This window comes from Plectropomus leopardus, chromosome 1 (genome assembly GCF_026936395.1).
Source record: "Plectropomus leopardus strain MGB_pleo_1.0 chromosome 1, ASM2693639v1, whole genome shotgun sequence".
Classification (NCBI taxonomy): Eukaryota; Metazoa; Chordata; class Actinopteri; order Perciformes; family Serranidae; genus Plectropomus; species Plectropomus leopardus.
In genome coordinates this window covers 30,198,439-30,217,552 of record NC_142176.1, presented here as the reverse complement: position 1 = coordinate 30,217,552, position 19,114 = coordinate 30,198,439, and the positions used below count along the sequence as shown (strand labels likewise).

Below are 19,114 nucleotides of genomic sequence, written 5' to 3'. Positions count from 1 at the left end.
AAGCAGCAACTATCCAAAGAACACAGCACTAAAAAAGCACAAACATAGCGAAGCGAAACACCAAATGTGAGTGAATCTGTGGTTAGTTTTTACTTTCAGTTTTGCTTGGGAGCGTGTTTACAAACAATGACTAACAAACCTGCCTGGAAAGAGTCTACCCATATATAGCCTAGTATTTTCACTTTGCCCTTGAACTTCTTATTCATAAAATAAATGTTCAATTGAAAAATAAAAGCAGTGTGTGACGCATCAAGTAGCCTAACTGACAGGTAATGCACATAATGAAACATGATTTCTGCCATTTTCATCAGGACTATACCCCAATTTGAAATAAACATGGACATCTCCTAATGTCAAAGAGTTTATTGCAGTCGGTCCTAACTGCAAGATTAAGCAGAAAAATACAAAGTTAGAAACTTACCTATATTCAATGGTGACGACATGCCTGTTAGTCATGTTTGTATTGGGCTGTAGATGATGCAGATCTGCAAACTTTCAGTCCGAAGATGAGTTGCATGTAATGCAGAGTTGTTATTGTTGGACTATTATAAAGTAAACCACACCCAATGGGAGGGTAAACCAGTCTGACAAGTGTATGCATCAAAATTGGCCTCGGTTTTATTTAGGATAAATACAGCTCATAGGATAAGAAACTAGAGTTGCAGGGTTTCTTTACACTTTCTTGGACAAAAAGTCTAAACTTTTTCTATGAATTTTCAAGAGCCCTTTTTTTTTTTTTTTAAAAAAAAAAAAGTGTTTTCCTGCCCCACTTGTCAGGCATTTCTCCAAACTTATCAGATTCAAACTGACTTCAAACATAATTTCAGGTATGCTGCATACATGAAGAGAGAGCAGGAACACAGGGAGAAAATTAAGAAATGTGTGCGTGTGAGAGTCACAAAACGTCACTTGGTAGGTTATCCATGGAAGATTGTTGCGGCAATTTCATTACCCAAAACACAATTCCATGAGTTTTCAGGAAATTTAAAATGATTTTTACTTATTCCACAACTTTTCAAAAATGTTAATAATTTTGACTAATTCCATGATTTTTCCAGGCTTGGAAAATGTGATTGTGAAACTCCATGACTTTTCCTGTTTTTTCGTGAGAACCCTGAGTATGTTAGAAGAGTTACTGGTTCCTCTTGTTCATACTGGCCTAAAAGAGAGTGCTTACTAATAATGCTACTGCAATGGATATGAAGGACAATTCTTTTCTGTCTTTTGCACTAAAATGAATTGATTTTACCAACCCTGTTTGCTGAAGCCTCATATTAGCTTCAACTGAACTAAATACATTTTTTACACAGGACAAAGACTGTGCAATCTTGTCTCTCAATCACCTCCGTTAAGATTGCTTTAGTAAGTGATCTCAAACTTACAGATTTACAGGAGAAGATAAAGTGATGAAGAACTTCTGAAATTTACATATGGACCAGCTAGTGTTGTGTGAAGATACACTTGGAAATGTGAAGCTATCCTTTAAGGTTCAGGGGTAAAAATGACTTTACAAATGCCAGCACAGCGTCCTTAGCTGAATTATCATTCTATGTTGCTTTTTTAATAATGTTCTGCATGTTGCATAGAGCGACTTTAAATATATGTTGTATATATGTTTCAGGGGCAAATATTTACTCAACTACTTTTACTGATTCCTATTACTTTGCAAAAAAAAACAAAAAAAAAAAACAATGATAATGTAAAATTTTCGTTGTTGAAAGTACATTAAGCAAACGGGCATTATAATACAAAGCTGCCTGTTTCAATTGTTAAAACAGGCAGATTTTTATTTTCATCTCACAGTGATTTATCAGATATGATTGGATTTTATCTGCTGGAAACAGATGAAATCCAATCATATCTGTTAAATCAGATATGATTGTGAGAATACAGACACCGAGTGTTTCTTAGGGTGCAACCAGATGCGGTCTACCTTACTTTCTGAATTGGAATAGTTTAGACAGTCAGATTAGACAGACAGATTTCTAAGGACACTCATATCAGTTTATCAGTTGACCCAACACACAGCCAGCACTGATCACCGCACACAGAAATTTAACTAAACACTGGTGCAGCCTTTTTTCAGGAATAACTCAGCACTATTAAATAAGTCTTATCAAAGTCATCATTGTTTGTCCAGAGATGTTTTATTGCAGTTGATGTGTTCTGATAAAATGAATTAGAAATGATGCAACGGTATGAAAGTATTGTAAGTTGTTAAACAGAGTGCAAATATGTTTTGCAAGTCAAATTAAAGATCTCATGTTGTATATTTTTCATTGGCTCAATGTTTCTTAACTGCTGAAATGCTACAATAGTAACAGATTACAGTACTTAGGTTTTCATCAAAAAAATCCAATTAATAGTGCATGTGTGTGTTCATGAAGAATTTTAGAATATAAATGCAGTTTAGAAATACAGGCATGAATGACTGAATAGGGTGGTCAACCATAAGGGGTGCAAGGGACTTTAAAACATTGAAAAAGTTTTGTTTTGGTTTCTTTAGTTTGTTGGTTTACAAAATAAGTGAGGAAATAGTGGCACTCATTATGGCTGAGTGCCACCACAATTTTAAAGAATAGTTCAACATTTTTTGGAAACTGCTGATTGTGCTTTCTTGCAGAGAGTTAGTTGAGAATATTGATACCACACTGACCTCTGTGTGGTAAATGAACAGCAACCACCAGCAGCTGGTTAGCTTAGCTTAGCATAAAGACTGGAAACAGAGGGAAACAGCTAGCCTGGCTTCATCCAAACCTAACAATAACCTACGAACCAGAACATCTACAGCTCACTTATTAGGTGATACTGGACGTCTTGTTTGACCTGTAAAAAACACAAAAGTATAAAAATGACAAACCACCGTTTCTCAGAGAGGTTATCTGCCAGACTATTTCTTGGCCTGGACCAGTAGCACAGAGTCCAGAAGGTTACTGGTCCAAGCCTGGAAATAGTCCAGCACATAACTCCCCCATCAAACATCAAATTGTCATTTTTACGCTCTGGTTTTTGAACGGATTCAACAAACCAGATATCACCAGATAATTTGTGAGCTTCAGAGGTGCTGGTCAACAGATTTTGTAGACTGGACAGAGACGGGTCAACTGTTTCTCCCAGTTTCCAGTCTTCATGCTGAGCTGAGCTAACCGTAGCTTCACAATCAATGTACAGATATGAGAGTGGTATCAATCGTGTAATCTAGCTAATAACTGGCAGAGATCGAATAAGCGCATTTCCAAACATTTCAAACAATACACAAAATAAATTTGTGCCCAATCATGTCACAGACCTGAAACGTATCTAAGCAGATAGCAAATATGAAATTTAAAGAGCTATTTTTTTCTGATTTTTTAAATTCCTGAGTAAATGCAGCTGTAGAGATATTTGTTTGTGAGTAAATGGCAGACGGACATGATGAGAGCAGTTTCTCAGGCTCCAGTCAGATGAAAAGCTTCTAGGCATCGTGTACACACTGAGACTTTTAGTGTGTACATTCATAAACAGAAGTGCAGATCAGTGGCTGGTTCCTCAGAGTTGCTCTCATCATCCTCTCGTCTTTGTATTCACAGTGAAGATTTATGGTCTGATCTTCTCATGGCTGACGGAGACACTTTAAGGTTTGGATGTTGGTTCACAATTACAATTTGGATTTTTAATGTCGTATTTTAATGTTTGAATTCACTTTTGTTCTCAGGTGTTCTGAACCATAAAAATCTAACCATGTTCTTGCAGTGTGAATACAGCTGTTGTTTAAACCTTCATCCTCTAACGCTTGGAGCTGTGTCCTCCCTGGCTGATTCTCTTCGTCACCCTCTCCACCACCTGGTCACATGAAACACAGAACATTTTTCAGGTCAGAACAATTAAATTTTCTTGTCTGCTAATTTTTTATTTTAATTTTTTGCGATATTCGCAGAAAATAAGTCTTGTGGAAAACAAACATTTATAGGAATACTTTAAGTTTATTTCAGCAAGATAATTCAAGATAATTCATTGTGTGTGTCCCAGAGAGCACTATAAAATTGCTAAAGAGACATAATCCGGTATTTCCTCTGTATTTTTCTACCTGAATGACAGGACACCATTCGAAATAATGATGTGACACTGAAACAGAAAACTAAATTAAAAGTATACTATCCAAGAATTTTCAGTGATTGTTTGTAAGCAATATCAAGCACAAAAGTTAGAGCCAACCAGATGCACTCTCATTTGCTATATTTGCATTTTTTTCAGCGCTGTGCCTGCAGCTTCTGTAGTTTCCTCTTGAATGCGTACTGCTTACAGGCAACTGGTCACTACCTTTTTATAAAAAGGCAGAGGGCAGGGTCTCTGCACATATTGGCTGACTGCTTCCAGTTTTTGTACCAAATGAGTAATTTGCTCATGAAATTAGCAAATGACCAGACGTCCCTTAAAATTAAGTTTTAGTTATTTTAAGATGTCACGTCTAACAAAGTGGATGAATAGCTCTCTAACACACTGACCTTTTCAGCATCAGGAAAACCTCCCCCGCCCAGCTTTGAGTGGATGACCTCATCATTGAATGTTACCTCAAAGCTACCTGTGAGGGTGAAAAATGAGACAGCAAAAATAAAAATACATCCATGTCACTTCAACATAATGGATTTCATCATCTATACTTTATCTGCACTGGCACTTCAACCAGCAAAACAGGTTATCTGAGAGACTGGAACCAGTATGCCCCTGCTAAAGGCAAAGTTAGGACTGAAAACTCCTAAAAGTGACACCACAATGACAGTAGAAAACAAAAACTTTCACAATACATTTTTAAGGATTTTTACATATAAACAATTAAAAATTTGGCAGATTTGACACAAGAAATAACTGAGCTATGGAAAGAGCCAAACAGTGTTGGAACTAAAGAGGTTTATGAACTGTTTGGGTGGAAAAGAAAAAGCAGCTTACCTCCCCTCCCTTTGCGTTCCTTCACCTCCACATCGGGAATGTCCCTCTGGAGGGCTTTAACAAGCCGATTGACGCACCCCCCATAACCTCATCCTGAACCACTACACAAAACAACCAGAGGGAAAACTCTTCATTAGACCTTTTTATTGTCACATAGAAACTCTCATACTTATGAAGGATTTCAGAAGTTGTCAAAATCAGCAGAACTGGCGCTAGAGTTCAATGCAGGGAGTTGGAGGTTATTTCTAACCAACGTGAATAAAAATATGTAGCGTGTCTATGTAACGTTAAGTTCACCCAAATATACACTTTGTTCTTAAGCTTCTTTGGAAAATTAGCATTAGGTTAAAATCAAAAATACAAGCTGTATTATCATATTAAGTACTAACATGTAAGTGAACAAAATGAATCTACCTCCCAAAGTTAATGAGTATATTACAATCAGTCTTAACTACAAGATTTAGTAACACAACATCAAATTATAAGCTTACCAGTATTCAATGAAAACCGTAGGCTTACTCCTGCCACTCATGTTTGTATGAGGCTGTAGTTGATGCAAAGCTGAAAACTGTCAGTCTGAAAATGAGCTGAAGATAATGCAGTCACGATTGTTTTACTTTTATAATGTAATGCACACCCAGTGGGAGGGTAAACCAGTCTTTCCAGTTTAAGCATCATACCTGGCAACCAGTTATTCATACTTACAGTTCATGCAGTGTGTTACAAGAGTCACTGTTTCCTCCTGTTCATACTGGCCTTGAAGAGACTGCATACCAATAATGCTGCTCCAATGAAGATGATTGTTCTTCTGTCTTCTGCACTAAAATAAACTGAATTTACCAACTCTGGTTTTTGAAGCGTCGTATTAATTTCATTGTACATATTTGTTACACAGGACAAAGACAGTGCATCTTGTCCCCCAAACACCTACATTAAGATTGTTTTAGTAAGTGAGGAGTTGTTACAACATCTAAGAACTCTTGCTATGTAAATATGGACCAATTAGTGTAATGTCTTAAGCTCCACCATCACTCTCTCACAGGTGAGCAGTTTGGACCGAGGCTGCTGAACAGAGGTCGTAGTGTGTGGATTCAAATACTAGCAGCGGTTCTCCAACTATGGCCTCTGTTCAAACACCAGACTCATTGTCTCTTTCTGCAGGCACACACTCAAGAATCTACCAGCCCCCTCTATGTGCAGGACTTCACTGCTCCAATGATGATGGGCTCAGTGCAATGTTAACGTTTGAATTAAAATTGTCACCGCTTGTAAAAAAAAGTTTGCATGCATGAAAACATAGTTTGGTGTACACATACTGCAGTGTAGACACTTTTTTTAAACTTAGAAATAGTTTTAAAAGTAACTATTTTCTTGATCAATAGAATAATTATTTTGTTTTTAAAATCTCAGTGACATATTCAAATCGATTGTTGAATGCAACCAACAGTCTAAATCCAAAAAATGTCTATTTTTACAATCATTAATGACAAAGAAAAACATTACGTCCTCACAGTTAGCGGCCTGGTGCTACGCGGCTAGCACTGTTTGAGTGAGGGGAGTGGGGATACAGAAATCCCATGGCAATTTCAAAATAAAGGTGTCTCTTAAAGATGACAATACATACTGATGTTTTTACTTTGCGTATTGAATCATTGGTCAAGGTTGATGTAATGTTATGTCCCAGATCAATTCATTTCTGATTTAAATTGGATATCAGGACTTTAAAATCTGTTGTTGACTACTTGAAAGCTGCAGGGGATTAATATCCATTCGATTTTTATCTGAACATTGGCAATACATCGGAACACAGTAATTCTTTTAAGACATGAGCGATGTTGCTAAAGCTTTTTAACGTTTTATTTGTTTAAAATGATGTCCAGTACAAAATGTATACAGTAATACCCTTAAGTCTGTCAGTTCCCCTGAATAAAATATTTTAATCTGTTCAGCTCATGCCAGATAACAGTATCTATAAGATACACTAGATTGTAATTTGCTCATACAATAGTTGATGACAAAGTTATAGCAATAGTACCTTTGTAACAATAAAAACTATCAGCAATATTTTGGTGGACACACTTTCAATACAATAAAATTACATACATTTTTATGTAAAAGTTGCATTGCAATCTGCCCATATTTTACAAGATTTTCAAATTCATGTTTATCTGTTCATTAACTAAGAGACAAAAGGTTGTGATACGAGTCCTTGTACACTTATAAAAAAGGATCTGGTGGCAAACTGCAGTGTAGCAGTGACTGAATCTCAGCAGGCTGTCCTCTCCAAAGCTGCTGTAACAGATGTACAATGCACTTAGATTTGTTCTTTTTTTCTTTTTGTTAAAACAAGGCAACTTCTCAAACTTCATAATAAATAATAAGCCCTCCGCAATGATACTGTACCTGTCCATATATATCCAGTTCATATATTTATATATATTTTCATAAACTTGTACAAAATATGTTTAAAATGTATTTTCCTCATTGATGTACTAAAAACAAAAAGGTAAAGATGGTTGAATAGTCTTCGACACAGCATTTTAGTGGGATTAAAAAAAAAAAACATGACAGTCTGCATGCACTGGTTTCCATGGAAACACAGGTGTAATTCTTCCAGTTGATTGGGTGTGCCTTTCTGCTCCTTGGCTATGACTGAAATCAATCAGAAGAGTGTTGCTGCATGATCATTCACTCACTGTCTCTCTCATTAAAACGATCACAGCATCAGCCTCATTGACTGGCGGGACTCTTTGACGCCGCCCCCTGGGTTGGGAGGGTCTTCTTGTGGGAACGTTACCTTATCTGGTGTGTAATCATTCCGCTTTAGATCTGGAAGAAGAAGGACAGAAGTCAGAAAAGAGCAAGTTGCAACAAATAAGAGTTAGTTAGCATATTATTATAGATTTGTGTATGTTACATAGTTTTTTCTCCTCTTCTCAGTTTGCTAGCTAGCTATCAGCTAGTATTGATACCTGCACCCACCAAAGCTGTTATGAGAGCAAAATGGCAAAAATATGCAGTAATCAACCACAAAAACCCGACCTGCAGCTCACAAATTTTGATAGCACATTTGTAAGGACTGAGGACGGACAGAGGCTGAGCACCGCAGCACGCATGTGTTTTGGAAAGAGACAGACAGACTTTGATGCTCTTTCACAAAACAACATCAACAGAAAAAGTACCTCTCCAATCAACTTCACAAAAACCAATCAACACGCACACAAGCACACATGCACACTCACACACGCAAGCACACACACTAATCCCTAAAAACAACACATCAGCAACGTGCAACACAGTTAACAGTCATATACATATAGTCACACCCCCTCTGCGTTTCCTAGACCCCACACATTAACAAAAGCATCAACGAAAGAGAGAGAGAGAAAGAGAGAGCTGTTTGGGCACAGTTAAATTATCCAAATGCTGCTTTGAAGCTTGACAATGTTGAGCACATTAGTGATGTAATTTAGTTTGAGAATAAGGTACCTGAACAGCAGCTGGTCAATGCCCCTCACCTGGAAGTTTTAGTTTCCGACAGCAGGAGTTGCAGTGGTGTTTTGCTCGGAAGTTCCTGATAGCATCGTCCCCCAAGTTGGCAGGTCCAAATATCATATCATAGGATCTGCAAGAGTCACACCGTGGTGCACAGTTACAACAAACAGCAGCTGGCAAAGAGACTTTTAATCAATATTGTAAGGCTGCTACTAATGATTGATGATCTTTTTTACTAATCCAATTTCTATTTTTTTTTTAATAATCTGGCAATTATTTCCTCAATTTAAGGTTTAGACTACAAAATAAAATGTCATAAAATACTGGAAATGCCTGTCACAAATTTGATTAAAATCACTTTATGATCACAGATCATATAAGACAAAAAAAGGGAAGCAAATTGTCACAAGTAAGAAGCTGGAACGAGGGAATGTCTGATTAATTTTTTAATTATCAGCTAACTAATTAAATGGCTCAGCTGTACAAATTGAGCCTCAAGAAGCTAAAGATATAAATGAATGACTTGTGAGTAATTGAGAGCTCACTTACCCCTTCTCACCACTCTTAATGACTGATGGATCTGTCAGAATCTCCCCAACCCCTACACACACACACACAGAGGCGCATGCACGCACACACATGCACGCACACACATGCACACGCGCGCGCGCGCGCGCACACGCACACGCACACGCACGCACGCACGCACGCACGCACGCACACACACACACACACACACACACACACACACACACACACACACACACACACACAATTATCAGGATATTAATTCTACTAAGAGCACACACAGGCAGTCAGCGCAGAATGAACATTCATTTAAACACATTGTTACATGCAGGAAACAGAGGACTACATTTCCCATCTTCATTAATGTGTCATCTATGTAACAAAGTGCCATTTAAAACACAAAACTTGAAAGTAATTTGCTGTGGTGAAATGTGTGTGGACGGGCGTTACCCTGCAGGTCGAGCACCAGCAGCTCTCCGCGGGTGTACTCGTAGGTCCAGTGGCTGAAGGCCAGCATGGTTTCCTCCAGGAGGTTGGTGGGGACGATCTCATCTCCGTTGTTGTTGTTGAACTTCCTGAACTCCCCAGTAATGCACTCTTCAATAGCAAACCACTGTCCAGCAGAGTGACAGTACAGCAGAAACACCTCCAGAAACCTGAACACAGAGGACTCAGGTGTCAGGGTAATGGCCCACAAGAAAGGATGCTTTGAAAAATTAAAATCCATCGTAATGTTCTTGCACAAGTCTTGTTAATTTAATTTGATGCCTTAATAGCGAAGAAAGAATTCTGTTTTAGAAGAACTGCATTGCATCCAAAAGACTACTCACTACAGATTTGGAACTGTTAATTAGGAAATGGATATTATGAATTTGAAAAGAAACATTGATCAGATAATGTCATGGGTGTACATGTCTTGATGATTTAAATGAGTAGTTTGAAAATGTGGGATATATGTTTTCTTTCATGTCTGTCTGTCAATATACTGTAAGGCTAAAGCCAGCTCTCAGACAGCTTAGCACAAAGACTGGAAAAGGGGGAAACTTAAAAACAAAGGCAACACAGTGAGAAGCAAGTTCACCTTGTCAGGTGTAGGAAAGGTTTGTGCTGACATGTAAATGACTTGACATATCTAAGCAAATGCGGATGTGGCTTTGCCAAACCACAGTGAGCTAAGCAAATTCTGTGACATGCACACAGCATCGATAGTTAAAGACAAAAAACATTAAGATATGAAAAAAAGCAGTTTCACAATGTGTGTGTGTGTGTGTGTGTGTGTGTGTGTGTGTGTGTGTGTGTGTGTGTGGCATTTCTGTTCTTGCCAACCCTCCTCGTGCACACTTACCTCGGTGAATAAGGAATAGTCTTCGGCCTGATTTGGTTGAAGGCAAATGTCAGCTTCTGAGCAGCTCGTTGTTGTTGAATTTCCTGGAGTGACACAGAGAAACGGCACTTAAAATCAGGGCTTTAACCCAATGTCGAATTCAAAACTTCTATTTAGTTTTTCTAATGAACTTTTCACCCTAAAAAAGCAACAATAAATCCTTGAACAAAATCCTCAGTTTTCATGAATTTATTGAAATGATTAATAGAGTTAGTATTTTTTTTTATAAAATCAACTTTCTTTAAAGAACTTATGGGGTGTTGTTCTAGATCACATTAATACTGCTGTGTACCTCCCTACACCCCTCTGTGTGCAGCAAGCAAACAACTTGTTTTTCATCAAAATATTGGAAAAAATTAGTCTTTTCTGTCTTTTTTTAAATATAAATCTGTCTTTTTTAAATATAAATTTTGGCTTTACAACAAGTTTTTGGAAATGTTTGGCTCACAGGAGTCAGACAAAACCCTACGCAGCCACCACTGGAATGTATTTTTGCAAATACTATAATACTAATTATATTAGTGCAGCCTAATTTTTATCTGCTGGATGAACAAAAATTGGCAAAAAAAGAAACTAAAACAAAACGATTGCACAGCAATCAAATTGAATATCAATGAAACTTTGAACTATTCACTACAACCCTACTAAAAATAGACCTTTTTAAAGATATTATATTTTACATCATATTATGTTTATACAAATAGAGATGATTTAGCATTTTTGTGATTCCGATGTTATAGTAATTGCCACCGTGTTTTAGGTTAATACGTTTCATGGAAATTGCTTCGTCTGCAGTAACATGTCTTTATAGCTAAAAGCAAGGACTGCTATGTCTTTTGAAGAGAGAACTTGGCATTATAACAAGGCAGATCCTGATTGTTGGAAACGTTACACTTTCAAAAAGCAGCAGAGAAGACTTCAAACCAAATACATTTATAAATCAGCCAACGGTATGAGTATGAGTAAAATCTTGAAGAAAGTGGGCTTTACAATGTCTGTGCTCCCTACCCTGAGACAAAGGTGCAGCACAGTGTCCTCCTTGTAGATGCTCTGCCAGGTTTGGACCACCTCAGGAAGGAAGGATTTAACTATATACAGATGTCCTGGCTTCAGGATGTCATACTCTGACCAAGTGCAGAGCACCTTGAGGGCCCGTCTGAGTCCTCCACCCATCTCCTCCTTGCTGAGAAACTCTATTTTGGCACAGAGGCCCCGCTGGGCCCAGGAAGACATGCTGTTGTTGATAGTGTTGGGGGAGCTCTCCTCCAGACGGTACACAGTCACCGGCTCCCCTGAGGGAAGAGAACAGCAGGTGAGAGTTGCACACACCGATAAACACAGCGTTGGCTTGACATCCCTGTTTGTAGACCTCTGTCTCCCCCTTTTTTTTGTCTCAGAACAAAAAACACAAATGCTTAAAACTGTACTTCTCCATAGATTTCATGACAAACTCACCGCAACAAAACATTTGATATATTATCTGTGTATCAAGTGTCACTGGCTAACATTTTCCTACTTGCACGACCATCAGAAAAACAGCAACATGATCACTCTGTTGCCCATCTTGTTACAAACTGTGAAGCCCTCAGTCATCACAACATTGCTTGATACAGTAGGTATTTGAATGTTTCTACACATTAATGAATATCTTTTATGTTTACTTTTTGCTATTGTTGGTTATTATGTTTTTTGCTGCTGTACTGGTCAGGTCCCACTTGGATCATTGAGTGTTGCCCCCATGGCACCATGAAACTTGCAAAACCATGAGCGTGAAAGTCTTAATCAATAATTTTCTGACTTAAACACTTTGTTTTTTCCAGAGCTGATGCGGAAAGTAGCTACGAGACGCTTCCTTCTCATCTAATGTTAAGAGCTGCACGTGCGCAGTTGCATTATCTGAGTACAGCAGAGAATCAGACAGGTAATGTGAGGGCAAACACAGAGAAGAAGATGACATACTGAAAATGTCTCCAGGCTGGTTTTGAAACGAGGACAAAGCAGTTACGAGATACACCCTAAAACTGGCAAGACTATTTGTTCAAGTACAGTGTCAGTGCCAATTTCTACTACCTGTACAGTGTGAACCTTGCACAGAGACAGTTTGTTGTGGGTGTGTCAGCGAGAGTCATGTAACTCTGCAGAGGTGTCTGAAAAAACAACAGCTGATAAAATACCAGGTGTGACAGCTGAGCTGAGCAAAACAACTTCAGGTCCTAAGACTTATGTTGAAGGAGGTTTATATCTGCTGATGACAAATGCCTCTTGGAGAAGTAGCTGGTCCTAATATTTACTTTGGTCATTTATTTGTGTTTTTTTTTTACTGTCTGTACTGACCTACAAAAGCCAAAATACAATAACTACATATTTAGTTACAATTTAGCTAAGACCAAAATCTGACTTATTTGCATCTGTTTTACTTTGCAAAAAAATGTATGCAGTAAAAATGAAGTAGAATACAGATGTAAAAACCACACTACAGTGACTGAACTCTGGTTAATTGTGGCTGATGAGTGATTTAGACAAAGTAAACACACAGGTTGAGTCTCTCCCCTTTTGCTGTCTCCAATGGGACCTTATTTCTGAAAAAAATATGCATGGTGGACAATGACAAGGGACAAATCATGTTTTATCCTGATGGAATTGTGCCATGAATTATACATGTGATGTTCTTCAGTTTAAAAGACTATTTTCCAGGTCATGAAAATCACGGCTTGTTGTAGGCTTGTCCTGGTACCATTTAGTTTTGTGTAAAAATGCTCAGTGAGCTACATCTCTCGGCTCACACAATATATGTCACCAACACCAACGGCTGGGTAACCTCAACGCACAGCTGTAACATCATGTTATCTGAAGTGTTTTATCCAGCGACCCTCTGTCTTTTTATCATCTGGGAAGTGAGTATATCACTGAGTCAAACACACAGGCTTTGTACCTTCAGCGAGAGATAGAACTATGATATCACTTAAGCCACTTTGGGAGCGTAGTCTAATAATGTTTTGTCGTGTCTTTCTTGACTTACAAATTATCTTTTAAATGTACCCACATAATGTGAGTCAAAAAGGAAATTTGCCTCACACCTTAATCTACCATATATACACCTTTTTCCTCTCTTACACTCTCAGAATCTCTCTACTTATCATTTCCCTCTTTTTCCTGAAGTTGAAAGATCTATATTTGACATTCCAAAGTCTAAGTGATTGACTTTGGTTTACCACAAGGGAGAAGCTAAAACTAATCATAATGAATTAAAAAAAAAGCCCAACCCCATAAGTTGGTCCTTCTTACAAGGTAACTAGACCAGCTTAGCAGAGTGACAGGGACTGCCATCTCTGAATCTGGTGGTGAAGTTAAGATACATGCCAATAAAATACTTAAATGTATTCAATTAAAGATTAATTGTCATTGGTTCAAATGGACAAGAACTGTGAAGAACAGAACATTGTTTTTAGATACCACATTATTCCTGTACAAATTACATCCAAACATGCAGTATCCCAATGTTTTTTTTTGCTTAAATGAAAGGTGACAAATATGATTAAACAGCCTAAAGGGGAATAAAATTAAGATTTAACAAGTTCTAACTTTAAGAGTTTGGCTAAGAGCTTTTAAACATTTTCCCTGCTTCCCTTCACTGCTCCTGAAATTACTGCTTGGTGCCTTATTGATTCATGTTTTTTTGGTCTCCAACTTTGTTCAAGGCTGATTAAGTAAATAACAAGCTGCAAAAAAAGCTGTGTGTCACAATAAACTGTGTTTGTTGCAACATACATATACAATGCCATGATGAAATGCCTTGAAACTGCATGGACTGCAACAACAGAAGTATTACACTTCAAGACAGTCACAGTAACAACAGCAACAACACTGTGACAACCAATTCATTAAAACCAGTACTTCCTCTTCAGCAGGGAGGTGCGTCTGAATTGTGACGCCAAAATAATCACATTAAAAAGAGTACATGTAAATAAAGGTGGCACCTACACTCTGCTTCAGTCACACCCAAGCTGTTAATGAGCAAACAGCTGCAGGTGTGGTGGAGCAAAAACAATGTCGAAAACACATCTCTAATCTGCCTCCAAACTTCCTCATTCTCCATCGGCCTGCTGTCTCTCCTCAGAACTGTCTGTGGTGTTTTAACCTGACCTGGCATGCCTGGGAAAGCACTGTGATCCAGACTCACCTCTAGGGGGCACAGGGGTGAAGGGGATACTCTGGGACAGCCTCATCAAGTTGTTGCGCTCCACAGCTGCAGGAGGAAAGTATGTGCGCATACATAAATACACAAACAGGTTAAGACAACTGCAGGAGAGGAGTGAACTGAGGTGAAACTACTTTGAAGTACTGTGCATTGCTCTTCGACTCAGTGAAATGGCTGTTTTCCCCCACAGACAAAACATTAACTTAAATGCAATAATTCAATATAACCAAAAAATCTACAATCACCAATTTTGGAATCTAAAACAATGTATGAAAGCTTGATGATACCACTTCTTGTCTATGTCTCACCTGAGTACTGGTAGCTTTCCATTGGCTTAAAAGGTGAGCCAATAGCTGTGAAGAAACAGAAAAGCACTGTTAACATTTTTACTGAATTAAGCCATTGAATGAGTATGCCAATGGCAAACACTGGACAATGATTTAGGTACATCAGTTTGACAAAAACACTCCGAGCTGTTCCAGCATCCACCAATAGATGTCTCTGTGTGACTTCAAAACACCTCAACCTTGACTCAACAGTTTCTGCAAGTCATTTCTGTTGCTAGATAAAAATGGCACAAAATTAATTTGTTTTTACATATATTTTAACCCTCCTTTTTTCTTATCAATAATAAAACACCAAGTACAACAGACCATGCTTCTCCCTGCAGATATTTAACCAGGCCAACCTTATTATCACCAGATTACTGGTCTGTGTGAAGAAATGGTGCCCCTTATCAGGAGTGGGGCTGTAACTAGTTTTCATTCCAATTATATTTATTAGTTGGCCAGTTATTTCCTTTAATTACTTCATTGCCAAGTTCACTAAATGTAAAGAAACAGAAAAACTGCCCTTCACTGTTTCCCAGAGGTGAGCATGAGGACTTAAAATGTCTTGTTTTGTCCCACCAACAAAGCAAAGGCCCAATATATTCAATTTACAATGATAAAAAGCAGGGAAAAAAAAGCTGACAGAAAAGCAGAAAATCCTAAGAGAAGCCCGAAATAGGGAATATTTGTCATTTTAACGCATCAATTTTTAAAATAGGTGTCGCTTAATTTTCTCCTGATCAGCCTTTGGATTAATGGACAAACTTTCAGCTCTAAAAACCCTGATACACTGCTCTGAGTCAGCTGTGCTGTTGGTCAGTCAGTGTGTGTTACTCACAGTCCTTTCTAGCCCCGAGGTGGGTGTGTCGAGGCGTGTAGAGAGAAACTGCGGCTGTAACCATAGAAGAAATGCATAGTGAAGCTTTCATCCACAAACATGAGTAAACAGAAGTGAGGTATTGTACAGCAGAGTTCACTTCTATGTCAATTGAAAGATCATCAAATGTGATATCTGCAAGTATTTCGAATATATTTTGATAATTCCTGAATACCCCAGATCCACTTCTACCAGCACCTCCTTGTCTAAAATAAAACTCTAATAACCATATAATATTGAGGACTTAATATGACACCTTCTCCTTTCTGTTGCCAAATTTGCCATAGCCAAATCACAATCAATCCAAATTTTGCATTTCGCTTTCACTAAGAAAACAAAAAAGTGATTTTTCTCGGGTCTAAAACCATGTTTCCTTACATCTGTAATACGATTTGCAAGCCAGGGCATATATTTAGCGCCACAGTGCTTAATTTATAATGGTTTTACCCTATCAAAATAAATAAATAAAATAAGCTTTTGCAATTTGGACACTTGGCCATATTGTGATTTTGATAATATTTCTATTAATTCTATTAAGTGCAGCCCTGACCTGTTACGGTATGAATTACAGCCACCCACAAACATGTACAGGAGGCCAAGAAAGGGAAAAGGTCAAAAGTCACAATGATAACAGTGCTCGTGTAATGCTGTGTTCACATCAAATGTGTACACACAAGCTGTTAATACATGCTTTATTTCTTTTACTCATTGTAATAATGATGTAAAAATGACGTCAGGTTTGGTTTCTCCAGAGGTTGATTCTGTTTCAACATTTTGCCGAAGGCCACTGTTTGTCTTTTTTTACCCCCCAGCATCCCCTGTGGCCCAACGGTCGCAGCCTTAATGCACCAACAACATTCAAATGAAAGTGAGGAGGCATTTTCAGCGCATCCCCTGATTTGGAGTGAATGCAGCTCAAATGCTGCAGGCAAAGCTGATCCAGACAGAACAAGTCTGGTGCAACTAAACCATGCCAGATGAAGGAACTACAGTGAAAACTACATGTCTTACCATTTGGTGCATCTTCACCAGGGGCTCGTCTGACAGAGAGCAAAAGGGACAAAAGAAAGACATTAGCTTAACAAAACAGATTATCTGCATATCAATCCAGTTCACACATCTTCACGGAGGTTTGCATTAAAACGCATTTACACATGCTGGTGTGAATAAAGTGTGCATCAGTGACTGCTGGCTTTAAATAGGTAAAGAGAATTATGCATCAGAAATAAACAAACATAAACTGACATGATTTTCAGAGGTAATGTTAAAAGGAGGTGGATTTGTGGCCTGTGTCTGTGTCAATGGGAGGACACTTACAGGCTGCTGGCTTGGGCTGATTTGACCTGAACTCTTTCCTGGTGGAGGAACAAGAAGTCATTAAACACTGACAGAATCCAGCAATAATGAAGTTAACAAGAGTTAAACTTTACAGAATTGTGTTTTGTTTTTTTGTACTTTGTATTCATGGAAGTACACACAGTGACACACGTCTTACCAGTACTGCAGCTCTGGGGTCCTCGTGAATGAGGATGTCTTCAGCTGACACTCTACTCCTGTCCTTCTTCGTCAGAGCTACAGGAACACATTGAACAATCACAAACATCATGTGTCAGCAGGGATACTGAACATTTACCAGCACTGTCAAAAGATGAAGCTGCTGTTTTTTGGGTTGCAGAAAATTAAAATGATTGGATATGTTCAAAACTACGCTGCTTAGCAGATATTTTCTTTTTATTATTTTTGTGATCTTACTGGAGTCAGGATGGAGGAACGCCGGGTTTCTGTCAAACTCTGTGAAGCCAGCGTAGGAGTTGACTGCTCTGATATGACCATGACCTTCAGGCTGAGCCTGTGGCCGCAAAAACACACAGAGATACATAAAAAGGTGTGAGAAAGTAAACATTATTCTGAAACGCTGATTAATGCCTAATTTCATAAAGTTTAATCTTATCAGGCTAAATCTTACTATACACAACTTCATGGTATCCTGCAGCGTTTTATCGACCATTTCAAACTTACAACGTGACAACGTAAATATTGTAAATGGGTCCCTTTGCATTTCTTGGTAGAATGTTTTGCAGCATATGTGAGTGACATCAGCTGACAGGAAGTAAACAAGGACCCAAGCTAGACCACTGTCTACTAACTACATTAATAACAAGATGAGACGCATCAAGGTCTCTGTGATTGAGCTCAACAGGTAATGGACTGATCACATCATTTACTGATCACATCAGTAATCAATTCGAGCAGTTTTAATAAAATCTGCGTTACCATCTCTTCTAATATGTTGCGACACATTTGACTGTAACAGGTAAATGACGGTGAACATTGAAAGGTGGGTTACATCATGTTACCAAGGAGGCGCAAGTTTTTACTTCCACATCAGAAAATTTACTTGTGGGACCTTAAAAGTGTTTGGGACAAGTGTTTGTCTGATCTCATCAAGAAGCTTCAAAATATCCTCACGAAGGCAAATATGACAGGAGCACACTTTGAACAAACACACCTATAACAAAACATTTTAAAGGAAAAGGGTCCATCCAACCACACATACACATACCTGCGATCTGGTCTGTGTGACCGGGCTTTGCTGTCTGCTGGAGGTGGAGGTTTCTTTGGGTGTAGAGTGCTGGAGGTCCAGACTGTCTTTATGTCCTGAAACCAAAAAAAAACATTGTTATTTCACATTTGGGATATTTCAATTGTTTAATCAGTCTGTCACATCATCAAAATAAAAAGGATGTTTTACTTTTTTTCTACTGATTTCATGTTTGCCTAATGTAACAAAATCCCACCAAAACAATCAGAACAATATTAGCTAGAACAATTTGAAAGAGATTTCTTTACTAGTCTGATTATGAAATTTAAGACAATTGCATTCGGAGCAAGACACCCTGCCCAATCTGGTGAGATGATCTAAATGGTAAAATAATCACAGTTCAAACATCTGATTCTTATGAGAAACTCCTCACCTCCACCTGCTGAAGTTTCCTTGATTAATCACAGTTAGTGCTGAAAACCAGCCAACAAAACATTCATGCTCGAGACACTTATGAACATATGAAAAAACCTCAGAACCACACGAGAAAAAAGAGTAAACAAGTCAGACAAGAAGTTCAGACAAATCATAGGAAAGAGAGAAAAGGGCACCAGGGAAAGGTCTACTGGAATCCTGATCTGGAAATGGACAGGCCCGAGCACCCGGCAGACGCAGTCCTCAACTTAAGCTCAGACTGAAATTCAAACCTCTGGCTGTGTTTGACTCTCTTGTCGTGTTCCTCTTGTCAGTCGGGACATCTGACCCATTTTGACCCTCATAGGAGGACGCTGATGGGGCAGGTGGTCCTAGCACATTGCATGCCCTGCTCCTCCGT

The 19,114-nt window shown here is 38.4% G+C and overlaps 1 protein-coding gene across 3 annotated transcripts in view; it reads right to left on the bottom strand.

Annotated features, from left to right (window-relative positions):
- trpm7 (transient receptor potential cation channel, subfamily M, member 7) overlaps positions 1-19,114 on the bottom strand; it is a 67,782-nt gene that overhangs the window by 10,223 nt on the left and 38,445 nt on the right. For all 3 annotated transcript variants that reach the window (XM_088079804.1, XM_088079789.1, XM_088079797.1), the window contains exons 27-43: positions 18,301-18,395; positions 17,490-17,586; positions 17,233-17,309; positions 17,055-17,092; positions 16,749-16,777; positions 15,699-15,752; positions 14,840-14,884; positions 14,514-14,579; positions 11,342-11,625; positions 10,295-10,377; positions 9,400-9,605; positions 8,971-9,022; positions 8,445-8,551; positions 5,418-7,755; positions 4,927-5,027; positions 4,485-4,561; positions 422-3,822 (exon numbers count right to left, since the gene is read on the bottom strand). In XM_088079804.1, coding sequence (XP_087935930.1) covers positions 7,643-7,755; positions 8,445-8,551; positions 8,971-9,022; positions 9,400-9,605; positions 10,295-10,377; positions 11,342-11,625; positions 14,514-14,579; positions 14,840-14,884; positions 15,699-15,752; positions 16,749-16,777; positions 17,055-17,092; positions 17,233-17,309; positions 17,490-17,586; positions 18,301-18,395 — 1,346 coding nt within the window. In that variant the 3' untranslated portion in view covers positions 422-3,822; positions 4,485-4,561; positions 4,927-5,027; positions 5,418-7,642. The remainder of the gene's footprint in view (positions 1-421; positions 3,823-4,484; positions 4,562-4,926; positions 5,028-5,417; positions 7,756-8,444; positions 8,552-8,970; positions 9,023-9,399; positions 9,606-10,294; positions 10,378-11,341; positions 11,626-14,513; positions 14,580-14,839; positions 14,885-15,698; positions 15,753-16,748; positions 16,778-17,054; positions 17,093-17,232; positions 17,310-17,489; positions 17,587-18,300; positions 18,396-19,114) is intronic.